The 15363-nt window shown below is 45.7% G+C and overlaps 1 protein-coding gene and 1 pseudogene across 1 annotated transcript; one reads left to right on the top strand and one right to left on the bottom strand.

The window, feature by feature from the left end:
- Positions 1-5362: 5362 nt before the first annotated feature.
- On the top strand, positions 5363-6338 carry LOC101568566 (annotated as a pseudogene).
- Positions 6339-7680: 1342 nt separating this feature from the next.
- Was (Wiskott-Aldrich syndrome) lies at positions 7681-14419 on the bottom strand. The gene is made up of 12 exons (XM_023717838.1): positions 14238-14419; positions 13783-13923; positions 13237-13323; positions 13033-13135; positions 12887-12934; positions 12741-12794; positions 11756-11930; positions 11176-11218; positions 10866-11019; positions 10324-10733; positions 9984-10098; positions 7681-7913 (listed from the first exon to the last, which is right to left on the bottom strand). Exons 1-12 carry the CDS (start codon positions 14364-14366, stop codon positions 7858-7860), a joined length of 1515 nt encoding a protein of 504 aa, XP_023573606.1. The 5' UTR covers positions 14367-14419; the 3' UTR covers positions 7681-7857.
- Between the last annotated feature and the right edge of the window lie 944 nt (positions 14420-15363).

The following is a 15363-nucleotide window of genomic DNA, read 5'->3' as shown; positions in this document are numbered from 1 at the left end:
AATGGGGTGGCTGACCAGAACATACATGTTTTCTCAAAAACCAAACTATTAATATGTCAAATGTATCAGTAGCTAGCATGTAATGTTCATCTGACTTGTCTTAATTACTTTTGTCTCATAAGGTTTGGAATGCTTCCCAGGGTCACCTGCCAAGCAAGAACATGGCTACAACCAACATGGCTGTAAACAAGTCATGCTAGATTCTTACATCTGGTTGGTCATTTCTCAGATAACTCATTCCCACCATGGGTTAAGTCACATCTTGTGATGTGTTGGACCTCTCAGAGAGGTTTAGAATTTATCAAAAAACATATAGCCAGAGTTTGGCAGCTACATGAATCTTGCTGTCAATAGGCTGGCCTGTGACTCACTCAGGCTGCCCCTCATCATGTCAGTGAACCAGGTGGTCATTTTCAGCACCGCCCAACCCATATAGCCAGGTCCTCAAACATGGTGCACTTCTGTCACATACAGCTACCCCATGGGGGAGCTACACATGATGGTCAGTCATCCTGAAATTCCCTCAGGTTAGTCCTCCCTCACACAGGGCCAGACAGAATAACATCCAGACAGTTCCTCAGGCCAGGGATGATTCCTAACAACAGTCTTTCTTTTAAGACACCCAAGCACTCAGGCCAGCAGGACCACCACAGGTCAGTAGCCACCTGTAATGCCTTCAGGGGGCTGCCTGACAGTGAAAAGGATAGGCTGCTTGTCATCTTCACTGTCAGGCTACCTGTCCAGCCAGACCTAGGTGGGCTGTCATTCAGCTGGAAGTTCAGTGCCTCGCAGCATCAGGAAATTGCACTGTTGGTCTCTCAAACTGCCCCTCTTGCTGTCATTCTGAGCTAGTCATTGAAAGTTTATACAGTTAACCAAATAGATATTGTATCTGCCTTTCATCCAGCTAGAGAAAATGGCTGGTCACACTGAGCTGAGGTGCCATCAGTCCCTGCTGGCATGTTCATCCATGTTTTGCCCCACTGTGCAACCTTTTCCCTCCCTTCTCTCTGGCAGCTATTGAGTTCCTGCTCCTAGGAGTCCCAGAGATTGTTCAAACCAGGAGAGTGATTTAAGACGAGACCTCTGCTGGCCTTGATTTAGAAGATGGAGGGCTCTGTGGGTGGTGGGGAGAAGCCCTTGCCTTCTCTAAATAGTTTAATATTATAGTGAAGGCAAAAGCCTGGATTCTGGAACAGGACCACCTAGGTTCAAATCCCAGCTCCACATTTTGCTGAATCGTGTTACCAGACTGGAGAGATAGCTCAGTGGCTTAAGGGCCTGCCTGACAAATGCAAGGTCCCAAGTTCTATCCCTGGGACCCTCCTCCCAAAAAAGACATGAATCATGTGGCCTTGGGCATTTTCTTCATTCATGAATGGGTCAGTCTCTCATTTGGAGAGTGAATTTTCTGGACTAGCACCTTTTCAGGAGACATTAAAATAAAGTCACCCTGTTACAACTGTGTCCCACTGCAGCCATGTATCTCTTTGTTTAGCATTGCCTACTGTTGTGCCCAATGCTGGGGAAAAGACATGGTTTCATCTATTACAAGGTGCCCACATTAAAAAGAATTATTTTATTGAGAAATATCAATGAGACAGTTTCAAACCTGATTAATAGGACAGTTTCAATAATTAATACCTTGTACATTGTTATCTTCTTAGTGGTTATCCATAGTACAAGAAGCAGACAGGATATCCTGTCCAAATACTATTAGTACAAATCTTTCTTCTCATTGAATTAAGCAAAAGTAGCTGTATATCTATCGTAACTATTCTATATATACAAATACAAAATGGTCCTTCCTTTGTATCCCCTTTTTTTGTTTAGTCCTGTTAGAGATGGGTATTCTATTGGCATATAAATACTATAGGTGCTTGAATTCAGCCAAACAAATCAACAGTCTAGCAGTCCACAATAGTAGTGGGTTATCTGCAGAAGTTGTTGACTTGAGCCTTTTACAGCTCAGCATATTTTTTTCCATAACTTTATTGAGAAACAAATAGCAATGAGACAGTTTAAAATCAAATTGGTAGGACAGTTTCAATAATTAACACATTGCATACTCTCTTCCTAGTGGTTATTTGCTGTACAAGATGCAGACATGATGTCCTATCTACAAATACTATTAGAACCAATCCTTCTATTCATTAAGAGAATGTAACTATATATCTATCCTAATTATTTTGAATACACACATACAAAATGGACATTCATCTGTCTCCCCTTTTTTGTTTAGCTCTGTCATTTGAATTTTTTTTTCCGGAACCTGGGATTTAACTCAGGCCCTTGCGCTTGCCAGGGAAGTGCTTATTCTACTGAGCCATCTCCCTGGCCCCTGTCATTTGAATATTATAGGTGTGGTTTTTTTTTTCATGTTGCTAACAACATAATACCATAGGTGTGTTAACTCAGTAAAATATTCTAAAAGAGTCCAGTAGTCCATAATAGTATTGGGTCTTCCGCTTGACTGGCAATGTCAGAAATTGTTGACCTGAGTCCCCTACAGCTCAACATAACACCATGGCTTTACTTCTTCTTCTTCTTTTTTTTTTTTTTTTGTGGAACTGAGGATTGAACTCAAGCCCTTGTGCTTGCCAGGGAAGCGCTTATTCTACTAAGCCATTTCCCCAGCCCTGGCTTTACTTCTTATACTTTGTTTTTATACTTTTCTGCTGGATGGTTAAGACCAAGGTGAAGCAGGACCTACGCAACAAGAGTTGTAGCTTTTGGATCTTGATAAGGTCAGGCAAATCCCCTCAGGATTTATCCTGAGATCCTGTACCTCAGACTGTAGATCCTTTGTCAGTATCAGCCATGTGCATGAGTCACGGCCATTGCTTGGCCAATGTGCTCTCGGTGAAAGCCTGAGAGAATGTTTTCGCTCCATGTGACTCTCCTTAGGCACACTCTACATCATCAATCACTTTCCTCTTTGGCTCCATAATCTCCTTGATCAGAAAATTTGGGACACTACTGAGTTACACGATGTTACAGTACAAGTTCTCGTATGTCCTGAGTCTTAATTGACCTTGGAAGGCTAGGGCCAAAATGTTGGCTTTCCTTGTGGACCTCCTTTTTCCTCTAATTTTGGTCTGCAAACTTGGGTTGTTAACCCTCCAGAAGAGAAGCTTATTGTTATTACCCTACAACTTAGGCATCACATGGAACAGGTATTTTCATCAAGCATTGATGTGTTGAACTTTAAGCCCTTACAGAATATGAAGAAAAAATAGTTTAAAAAATAGGAATAAACACAACATATTTTTACACAGAAATTTAGAAATCTAACCATATACAGCATTGTAGCAGGACAGTCCTGTGACATTTTTTTTCTTTTTCTTCTTCTTTTTTTTTTTAAATGTATTACCCTTTATTTAAAGAAAAAAAAACTTTTCCTTGAGAGACAGTATGGTAATAATTGGTATGTCATGACAAGAAGTATGTATTTAGAAGATCAGAATGACAGGCATTCTAAGCATGACCCTTCTATTACACATTGCTATCTTCAGTGCAGTTGCTTGGCTCACAAGTATCAGCATATATAATTAATCAGGGTGAGAATCCTATCAATTAACTGCTAGTTTAAAAAACCTGACGATGTTTCTCAGGATCATTGCCGTACTCATCTTGTGCATATAAATGTATGGCTTTGCCCCTGTCATGTTTCCCAGCTTTTCTCCTTGCCCTGTCCTCATTGTCCAATCCTCAAGTTCTCGCTTTCCTTTTAATTGTGTTATAGCTTTCTATTTGTAATTCTTCTTTTGAGTTCTTATACTAGGGAGACAATACGATATTTACACATGTGGGTCTGGTTTATTTCACTTATAAGTATATCTTCAAGTGGCATCCACTTAAATATGAAGGCTTTGAGTTTATCATTCTTTATATCTGAGTAATACTCCATTGTATAGAAATACCACATCTTTTTCAACCATTCATCATGTGACGGGCATCTTGGTTGTTTCCAAGATTTGGTTATCACAAATTGTGCTGCTATAAACATAGGTACGCATATATCACTATGATATGACGTTTTCAGTTCCTCCGGGAAAATTCCCAGTAGGGGCATCGCTGACTTGAATGGGATTTCCAATCCTAGTTTTTTAAGGAGTCTCCATGCTGATTTCCATAATGGTTGTACCAGTCTACATTCCCACCAGCAGTGGAGAAGAGTTCCCTTTTCCCCACAGCCTCTCCACTATTTGTTGTTGGTTGATTTCTTTATGATAGCCATTCTTTCTAGGGTGAGATGGTATCTCAGTATTGTTTTAATTTGCATTTCATCGATGGCTAGTGATGTGGAGCATTTTTTCATACATTTGTTTCCTTCTTTAATATTGTGCTCTGAGAAGTGTGTGTTCATCTCGGATGCCCATTTCTAGATTGGGTCTTTAAATTTAGGAGCCCTAAAGTTTTTTAGTTCTTTATAAATTCTAGAGAGAAGACATTTATCTGAGTGCTTATTAGTTAAGATTTTTTTGGAATTTGGGGGTTGTCTTTTCATTTTGTTGGTAATTTCTTTTGAAGTGCAAAAACTTCCCATTAAGAGGTGGTCCCAGTTGTTAATTCTTTCAAGCATTACCCGTGCGATTTGATTTTTGTTCATGAACTCTTTGCCTGACAGTATGTCTTCAAGAGTTCCTCCTACTTTCTCTTCCAGGAGATTTAGTGTTTCTGTTTTAATGTTCAGGTCTTTAATCCATTTTGACTTTAGCTTAGTGCATGGTGATAGACCTGGGTCGTTTTAGTTTTCGGCATGTAGAGAGCCAGTTTTTCCAGCACCATTTGTTAGAGGCTATCTTTCTTCCAGTAAGCATAAGCATCTTTGTGAAGTTTTTTTTTTGTGGGGCAGGGGCCTCTCAGGATGCCTTCAAGGCAGGTGTGGTTTTGGCTTAAGGGGATTGAACCACAGCATCATGAGCCTGATTCCTTTGTTTCAGCAGGCACTTAAACAACTGAGCTAATGGGCAGGCCCCCAAGGTGCCCAGATTTGATCTGTTTTTTTTTTTTTTTGTGTGTGTGTGTGTATTAGGAAAGGGTCTACAGGGTGTTCAGGGTCTCACTACTAGATCAGACTCATAGTGATCTGCCTGTTTACAGCCTCCCAAGAGCTGAGATTACAGGCATGTGCCACCATGCCCAGTCTCAATTGCCATGTTATCGTGCCCCAGGGGTGGGGCTGACATGGGAGGCCTGAGGATTGAACCCCCAGCCTCTGTGCCTGCTTGCAGGTCCTTTAATCTGCTGAGCTATTTGGCCAACCCTTGATTTGACCTGATTTGATAATGGAAACAGCACATGCATCAGGAGCTCTCACATGCATACAGAAGGATATAGAGACCATGGGCAAGCATGGATGCTCAGGAATTTCAACCTGGAGAAGTAAGCAGAGCGGGAAATCAACAAAGTGAAGCATTAGTGGCCCTGAGGCACCCGTCCACCTGGAGCGTGCTGCGGGAGCAGATGAGCGGCCATCCAAAAGTTAAGGGAGAAACTGCTAACAAAAATGAAATGCTCTGTCATTGCTGAAAGATGTATATGTTGATTCCAAAGATCCTGTATCATCCCTGGTGGTAAGAGGTGCTGAAACACAGCAAGAGCCAAAGGAGGGGCTGGTGAGATGGCTCAGTGGTCTAAAGCACCTACTTAGAACAAGCTTAGCAAAGCACAGGGACCGCGGTTCAATCCCCCAGCACTACATGCCAGCCAGCCCTGCCCCCTGGTGGGCTGAGCTGGCCACACACACACACAAATAAATAAATAAAGTTCAAAAAATGTTAATATTAAACATCCTTTTTAAAAAAAAGAGCCAAAGGAATTCAGTTTGCTAAAGGGCCAGCACTTTGGCGTGGATATTAAGAACATTCCCAAGGGCAGAGTTTCCATTGTAGAGGCCTTGATGCTTCTCAATAATCATAAACTTGGGGCTGGTGAGATGGCTCAGTGGTCTAAAGCACCTACTTAGAACAAGTTTAGCAAAGCGCAAGGACCATGGTTCAATCCCCCAGCACCACATGCCAGCCAGCCCCACCCCCTGGTGGGCTGAGCTGGCCACACACACACACACACACAAATAAATAAAAAATTTAAAAAAATCATAAACTTAATCCCAAAACGTGGACTGCGAAGAAAATAGCACGAGAATACCATTTAAACCTGGAAGATGTGAATGCCCTTCACAAGTATTTTGTTACTTTTGAAGTCAAGGACTTAACTCCTGAAAATAGGAAAACAATAGAATCCAAATGAAGAAAATCATGAAATTACTTCTGTGTATATCTCGTCCCCTTGTCCTGTTTATTTCCGTTTTAACATCCTAAATTATAAAAATTACTGAGTAAAAAAAAAAAGAGAGAGAGAGAGAGACCATGGGGGAATAGTATGATGAGTTTTCACGAGGCAACATATACCTGGAATCAGAATGCAGAGATTAAGCAGTTAATGTTTTAATGTCTCTGAAGTCAGCCTATGTCTTCCATGTTCTAGTGAGTCATAATTTAAATGGCAGCACTTTTTTCTGTTTCTTAGTGATTCATAAAATGGTGCATTTTTCCAATCGATGGTGATTCAGAGTCAGTAAAATCCAGTATTAACGGTACCAATACAATGATAAAAATAGCTATCATTTATAGCTGCCTACAAGGAACCAGGCATTTTGCTGATATCATTTTCTTTAATTCATTCTCTCCATATCCCTGGTTAGTAAGTCTTTGCCACTTCTATTGCAATTGGCCAGTGCTTGCTTTGTCCTGGGAAGTGAGCAGAGCTGACTCTTGCAATCCAAAGGGATGTCCTGCCCATTGGGGTCCTGGTTCAAATAAGAGTAAGGGAGGTCTGACCATTGAGTGTGTTCTTGATCTTGTACAGTGTCCACTGAAGCAATACTTAATGTGTGCATATGAATAAATTATTTTCTCATCCACCACTCTCAGCTTCAAACCAGTTATTTTGTGTGTGGTACAGGGATGGAATCCGGGGCCTCTCACATGCTAGGCAAGCCCTGTACTGCTGAGCTACACAGCCAGCCCATGTCAAGCTTTTAGGGCCTTTGTACTGGCTGCTCCCCTGACTAAGAGGGTTCTCTTTAGGTCCAGCACAGATATCATCTCCTCCAAGTGGTCCTTCCCTGATTGTTCCACTGGAATGTTGTTGTCCCTTAATCTCTGCCTCAGCACTCCGTAGTATTTGCCATGATGTGCAGCTATCTTTGCTTGTTTGGTTTTTTGTTTGTTATTATGTTGTCCAGGCTGGCCTTGAACTCACTATCTGAATCCAGACGGGCCTCAAACTCTCAGCAATCCTCCTGCCTCAGCCTTCCAACTGCTGGCATTACAGGTGTGCACCACCATGTCCAGATTACTATCTTGATTTCTTGTCCTTTGTCTTTCTCTTCCCCTACAATGCTCCCCCAAATAGTACCTGGAAGTAAATATTTGTGGAAATGGTTGAGCCTGGGAGGTCAAGACCAGCTTAGGCAACACAACACAACCAAGAAAGAAAGGTAGACAGGCAGGCAGGCTAAATGACTAAGAGCATAAAGAATGAATGAATGAGTTAACACATGCATACAAGGCTAAATAAAAAAAGGATAAATGAATAAAAGGGATTTTAGATGTAAAGGACCCCAAATTTCTACTCTTGCAATGTAAGCAAATCCAGACTTACAGAGACAGAAGACCAATTATTTTATTTTTGTTTTAAAATCCTTGCATGAAGAGAACTGGGGAATGTATAAAAGGGGTAGCCAGCACGGCTAAGGTATGGGGAGCAGTTGCGGGGGACAGCACTGGAGGTTGGGCCTAGGAGCTGCAGGGGCAGATGTGGAGAAGGCAGTGGGAGCCCAGATGTAGCTCAGTCATCCCATTCGTCATCTTCATCCTCATCACCAGCCTGGTCCTCTCCTTCATCTGGAAAAAAGAGAGAAAGGTACGGAGGCAACTCAGAATGGGGTGGGGGTTCTTAGAGGGTGAGGACTCAGCCTGGAGCTAAAGTCTTACACTAGAGGGAGAGCAGGGGCCAAGATAAGGACCATAGTTGGGGTTTGGCCAGGCCTGGTGCCACATGCCTCTAATCCTAGAACTCAGGAGACTGGCTGGAGGATCCCCATGAGTTTGAGTCCAGTCTAGACTACATAGTAAGACCTTGTCTCAAAAAGCCAAAAAAATTAATAAAACGATGAGATTTGCTAATGATATTGTCATGTAATGGATCCATGTTAATCTTCTGGACACACTGTGGGGCTAATGGTAATATTGTGGAAGTTGGAGTTAATTATATTATTATAACGTAATAGGTTGAGATTAATATTAAATCATGTAATGAGTTGATGATATTGCTGGTACATTAGATTATGTTAACATTATTGTAAAAAGACTGAGTTATAATATTACTGTCACATAACAAGTCAATGTAAATGTGTTGAAACACAGAGTTTAAATTAGTATGATTAGCTGCACACACCTGTAATCCCAGAAATCTTGGAAGGTGAGGCAGGAGTATTATAAATTTGAACCCAGCCAGGGCAACTGAGTGATATATCAAGATCCTGCCTCAACACACACACACACACACACACACACACACACACACACAAATTAATAAATAAATAAAATTTAAAAAAAAACACACACACACAAATTAATAAATAAATAAAATTTTAAAAAAAAAAGATCCTGCCTCAAAATAAAGTAATTATTTTGATCTTTTAAGACAAGGTCTTGGGACCGGGGAGATGGCTCAGTGGAATAAGCACTTCCCTGGCAAGCGCAAGGGCCTGAGTTCAATCCCTGGTTCCGGAAAAAAAAAAAAAAAAAAAAGACAAGGTCTTGGGCCGGCCAAATAGCTCAGTGGATTAAAGCACAAGCTTAGGCAGATGCAGGGGCGGGAGTTAGATCTTCCAGCCTGCCATGCTGGCCTCGGCCCCAGGGCATGCTGTGATGGTGATTGAGACTGGGCATGGTGGTGCACACCTGTAATCCCAGCATTTGTGGGGCTGTAAACAGGAGGGTCACTACGAGTCCAATAAACACAGTAAGACCCTAGATAGCCTGTACACCCTGTCCTAAATATAAAAATAAAAATAAATAATAAGACAAGGTCTTGCTGTGCAGTTCAGGCTGGCCTTGAGCTCACTTTGTAGCCCAGGCTGGTCTCAACTCACAACCATCCTCCTGCCTCAGCCTCCCAAGTGCTGGGATTACAAGTGTGTGTCACAATGCCCAGTACAAAATTTAAAAAAAATTACAAAAGTGCTAGGGATATAGCTCAGTACAAAGGACATGGGTTCAATCTCTAGTACCATCCCCTCAAAAAGTTAATATTATTGTCAAAGATAGGATTTTTTTTTTTCTGGTGGAACCGGGGATTGAACTCAGGCCCTTGCGCTTGCCAGGGAAGAGCTTATTCCACTGAGCCAACTCCCCAGCCCCAAAGATAGGATTCTTTAGCCAGGCTGTGGTATATGCCTATAATCTCAACCCTTGGGAAGGTGCGGCAGGAGAATTGCCATGACTTCAAACTCAGCCTGAGCTACATAGTGAGTCTGAGGTCAGCCTGAATTACAGAGAAAAACCCTGTCTTGAAAAAAGAACAAACTCAAGATAGGATTCTTTATAAATACCCTATCGTGTTACAGTGAGCTCATGTCCATAGCACTAAACATGGGGTTAATGTTACTATTGTGGGCATACCTTGGTATTAATGGTATTGTTATTATTATTATTATTATTTTTTTGGTGGAACCGGGGATTGAACTCAGGCCTTTGCACTTGCCAGGCAAGTGCATATTTTACTGAGCCATCTCCCCGGCCCCAATGGTATTATTGTCAAAACAAAATATATTATTGTCACACAATAATATTAACACTGTGAAAAAAAGGTATGCCAGGCAAGTGTGGAGCTGCTAGTGCCACTCGGTGTTTTTAGTCAGGACTCTCAGAGGCAACCAGAGCGGGCAGGTTGCAGCAGGACAGGCTCACCAGATGAGTGGATGACGCGGCTTCTCTTCTGCATCACATGCATGAGTGCACCCACCAGGCCATCTGAGTTCTGAGGTGGGGGCTGTGTGGCTGAACTCTCGATGGCTCCAGGGGTCTGCAGTGAGCAGGGTTTGGTGCAGAGGGGTCAGGCTTACCAGAAGAGCATTTGTCCTTCCACACACTCCAATCTCAAGCCACGCTCCCCACAAATCTCTCAACCCTACCACTGAACCCCCAAAGCATGATACCCCATCAATGTTGGCCTCAGCCCCCATTATCCTGACTTGCATAAAACACCCCAGAGTCACAGACCCCCAATTCTCCTTCTGCCCATCCTCACCTTGTTCAGCTGAATTCCCTGCCGGATTTGATCCAAAAGTGCCCCCCGACCCCCACCAGGGGCCAGGCCTCCCCCAGACCCTTGAGTGGGAGGTGGTGGGGGAGGAACTGGCCCACCCCCAGTGCTGGTTGGTGGCAGTGGTGGTGGTGGTGGCGGAGGTGGCATGGGTGGCCCCCCAGCTCCAGGAGGTGGAGGGGGCGGTTGGCCAGAACGTCCAGTGGCTGGAGGGGGTGGTGGTGGAGGACCCCCTCGGCCTGGGGGAGGGGGTCCCCGGGGAGTCGGTGGGGGTGGGGCAGCCCCCATGGGTACAGGAGGCAGTGGACCAGAACGACCCTTGCTACTCCCCACAATAGGGGGCCGGGTGGGCTGGTTCCCTCCTCGGCATGGTGGTGGGGGTGGTGGAAGTGGCTCTGTGGGAGAAAAACAACACATGGCTGTGAGTCCTTTCCACTGAGCAGTGTAGGGCTTTCCATGAATACAAAGGGACTTCAGTGCATCTCTGAGGTATCGGCATCAGGGCTATGAAGGAGAGCAGGACTCACCCTGCCGCCTCATCTCCTGCCGCACTGCCTCCAGCCCACCCTGGTCTTCAATGAAGTCATAAATGAGTTTGGAGGTCTCTGCATCTGTGAGCTGGGCCTCACTGATTCCTGCCCTGGAAAAGAGGCTCCGAAGATCCGGGTCTAGGTTGTTCACCTGCCCAGGACACAAAAGGCCAGTTGGGTGGAGGGCAGAGGCATGGGGAGCAGAGGCTGAGTAGGAAAGGCAAGATCTGGGGATGGAGTATGGGCAGTGACCTGTGGAAAGGCAGGATGAAGGTGGCTGGGTATAGGGGCCCTTGGGGCTACTCACATCAAATCCATTCTGGGGGTCCCAGCCCACATGGCTGACATGTCTGGGGGAGGTGAGGAGACTCCAGTGAAACCCCACTATCCTCCCTGGCTAAGGAAGCCCTCTTGCCCTCTCCCACCTAGGGGATTCAGAAGCTAAATGAAGGCCTGAGTCCAAAGGAGGGCATGAGTGGAAGCAGTTACAGGACTAGAAGGGGCCCAAAATGGATGGCCCAAATGTGTTCATCTGTCCCTATTGCCATCATCTACCTATAATTTTTGTTTACCTATCCATGCTCAGACCACTGATCTACCCATATGCCCATTCCTCTGCCCAGCTGCTCACACACATCTATTTACCCATTGTCCACCAGTCTGATTTCACGTAGTCCTACTGCCCACCTATCTACCCATGTGCCTTCCTTTCCATCCATCTCCTCATTTTCCTACCCATTCAACTCCATACTTCAACCCATTCATTCACTCACCCATTCATCTATCCCTTCACCCACCTACCAATCTGGCTGCCCTCCCATCACCCAGTTGTCTACCATTTCATGTCTCCTGCCAGCCCCAGGAGCCTACAGGGAAAGGGCTCTCACTTGAATCCACAGGGTGCACCAATATCAGCCTTGCTGATCTTCTTCTTCCCTGAGCGTTTCTTATCAGCTGGACCAGGCCCAGGTGCTGGGAGCCCACGGTATCGGGAACTTGTGATATCAGGGTTCTGGATGTCCACTGTAAGTAGCCCCAGGGATACGGGGCCAGCTGGTAGGCCTGTGGAGGACACAGGGTGAATGGGACACTCACCCCCCCCCATTCTTACTGACCAATGAACACAAATAAGAAACTCAAAAGGGGCCCGAGGAGATAGCTCAGTAGAGTAAGCATTTGTCTGGCACGTGTAGGGTCCTGAGTTCAATCCCTGGTCCCACAAGAAAAGGGGGGCAGGGAGATGACTCAGTGGAATAAGCGCTTCCCTGGCAAATGCAAGGGCCTGAGTTCAATCCCAGGTTCCACCAAAAAAAGGAAAAGAAAAGAAACTCAAAGACCACTGGAGAAGTCTGTTTGATGGTCATAGAGGGAGGCAAGAAGGGAGAGAGTTCCAAGGTTCTGTGCAGAAGTGGGCACAAAAAAAAGAAGTGGGCAGATGCCACTTATTCATTCATGGATTCATTCATTTATTCATTCACTCATGCTAATCACTGTAGTATTTATTTATTTATTTATTCTCCAACTTGTTGACTGATTAGTTTGTTAAATGATTTACTCTAATTCATTTAATTGTTTCATTTTTCACTGGCTGGAGTATTGTCATATATTTGCTGTTTATCATCCATGCATGCATTTATCCACATATGCATGCACCTATCTACCCATAACCTACCCATACATCTATTCATCTATTCATACTTGCAATCACCTATCAGTTCATCCTTCCACTTAGCCATCTATCTGCCACCAGTCTATCCACCCACCCATCCAGCCATCCTTTCATGCACTCAAGTACTCAGGCAACTACCCATCCATCCACCTTCTCTCCACCAGCCCACCCATCAAGAGACACAGGAAAGAATTACCACTCACCCCCTTGGTCTCCACCTGGATGTGGGGGCAGAGGTGGGAGCCCTCCTCTTCTCTCTGGGAAGATAGAATGGATTAGGAGCTGTCACAACCCTGCCACAGGTTTCTGGGCCAGGCCCTTATTTCCCCATCTATACTAAACAACTCACCTTCATTGCCTGGTGCTGGCGGTGGTGGTAGCTGGCATCTATCTATGGCTAGACAGGTAAATTCAGAGCCGTAAGAAAGGCTTCACTAGCTCCCCATCCATAGGCTTACCTATGTCCAAACATGGTCCTTCCCCGAGCCTCCTCACCTCCACTTTGCCTTTGATTCCTTTTTTGTATCTTCTCCTGCACCAGGGCCTGGAAGGCCTGGGCCTCACCTTCGTCTGCGAAGTTTAGCCCCACCTGACAGGACTGCACAAGCCCTAGGGTCAGCAGCCTTCCAGGCCCCCTACCTTTCCTCCCTCTCTCCTTCTCACACCCTGACTGAGGCCCAAAGGGCTTAGACCACTTACATCTCCAGCGAAAGTGTGGAAGAAGCTAGTGGGAGCCAAGTAGACCAGCTGCGAGTACAGTTCCTGTTCCCAGAGCAGCCCACCAGCCTGGAGGAGGCAGAGTAGGGACACACCGAATCTGAGGCACACTGGGGTGGTAGCTGGGATTGGTGGTCTAGGTATCAGATGTCTAGGGTTGGGGTGTGATGTGGGGAGACAGCTTGAGACCTGGAGGCTCAAATTTCAGAATTTAGATTTCCAGTCCCAGGTACATTTAAAATACTGAGTTCAGAACAGATTTGAGGTTGAGGTACAATTATAGTACTCTTTGTTTTCTTTTTTTTTTTTAGTTTATGGAACAGATTAGGCTTAGAAGTATATTGCTATTTGAGTGTGTAGAGATTTGCCATGGAGACAGGGGGCAGGTTGTTTCAGACCTAGAAAGGCAAGGCATGGTTGGGATCTGGGTGGCTCTTTGTCTGAGAGCTCAGGGTTATGGACACCAATCAGTGTGTGTGTGTGTGTGTGTGTAGAATGGCTTGCATGTCCAGTGGGCCACAGGGTTACCTGAAGGCCATAAAGGCGGATGAAGTAGGACTTCTGTGGGTTGTCCTTCACGAAGCACACGGCCCCACAGTGTTCCATGGTCCAATGCTGGGCTCCAGGGGGCAGAGCCAGGTACAGCTGAACAACTGCGGTGGCCAGTGTCTAGGGGAAGAGCAGGGTCAGGGATAGCCTGAGGGTTGAGGAGCCAGGCCTCGCCTTCTTGCCCATGGCAATCGTGGGCCTGGAGGTAGAGCCGTAGGAAAAGGGAAGACAGTAGACACTGAGATCTTCCTAGTATGGGGGGACGGTGGTATGGTAAGTGGGTCCTAGGAGATGGGCTGAAGGAGAGCAAAAGGAGAAGGGAGGGATGGGAAGAAAGAGGAGGAGTGGAAGGGATGGGGAAAAAGGAGGGGCCAAGAGGAAGAGGAGAAAAGGGAGGGAGCTTGGGAGGGCCAGGAGATCAAACCCCAGCTTACGAAGCATTTCCGGCCGAGCATCTCAAAGAGGCGCTGGTTCTCATGATCCTGCAGGAGGCTGGAAGGAATGTTCTGCTGAGCCGCTCCCACTCGGGACCCGGGCCTGCCTCCCACAGGGCCCCCACTCATGGTTCTTCAGTCCTTGTCCTCTCTGCCTAGGCTCTGGGTGCAGGGTAAAGAAGAGGAACTTCCGCAGTGAGCAAGGGAACAGGAAGTGCAAAAAGCCACAAGGGAAACAAGTCCTCGGGGCCTGCAATAGGCCTGGCCTCCGCCTCCCTGGGACAGACTTGAGCCCTCCTCCCTCAGGTAGAGGCTCTCCTCCACTTGACTGGCTCTCCCATCTCTTGACCAGCTCCAGCCTCCCTCCTCTTTCTGACTCTTTGGGGCCCATCTTCATCTGCTGGCCTCAGGCCTGCCTTCTTCTGCTGGTGGCAAATGAGCTGAGCCATCTTGGGCACCTCTACAGAGCTGGTGCCATGGGGAGCAGTCAAAGGTCTTTGGCTTCTTTCCTGCCCCAAAGACCCAGGTAGGCTGAGGTGGAGACACACGGCTAAGTTAGGAGGGGTTGTTGCAGCAGCTTTTCCTTTTAACTATAGAGCCCCAGCCAGGCATGGTGTCACAGGCCTGTAATCCCAGCACCTGGGAGGCCGAGGCAGGAGGATCACAGTGAGTTCAAGGTCAGCCTAGACTACATAGTGAGTTCAAGGCAGCCTGCACTACATGGCAAGATCCTGTCTCAATCAAGCAAGCAAGCAAGCAAATAAATTACAGAGCCCCAGGGAGCCCTTCCCTACACTAAACCCCTAATGTACACTATAAGTATATATTATAAGTCCAGACACAAGGCCACACGTTTGCCTCCCTCTAGGTCCCAAATTAATTAATTTCTCAATTTCTCTCACTCTTGTTCTCTCTCTCTCTCTCTCTCTCTCTCTCTCTCTCTCTCTCTCTCTCTCTCTTTGTAGTACCAGAGATCAAACCCAGAGCTTTCACAAACAGCTGCATCCCCAGCCATTAACTTATTGGTTTGCTCATTTGTTTTGCAGTGATAGGTGATAGGTTACGGCCCTAAGTATGAATTGCTGAATCATTATGGTGGCCATCCAATATGGCTGAAGCCCTTCAA

The sequence above is a fragment of the Octodon degus genome, unplaced genomic scaffold (assembly GCF_000260255.1).
Source record: "Octodon degus isolate 3935 unplaced genomic scaffold, OctDeg1.0 scaffold00055, whole genome shotgun sequence".
NCBI classification, from domain to species: domain Eukaryota; kingdom Metazoa; phylum Chordata; class Mammalia; order Rodentia; family Octodontidae; genus Octodon; species Octodon degus.
This window is presented reverse-complemented; position numbering and strand designations above follow the sequence as displayed.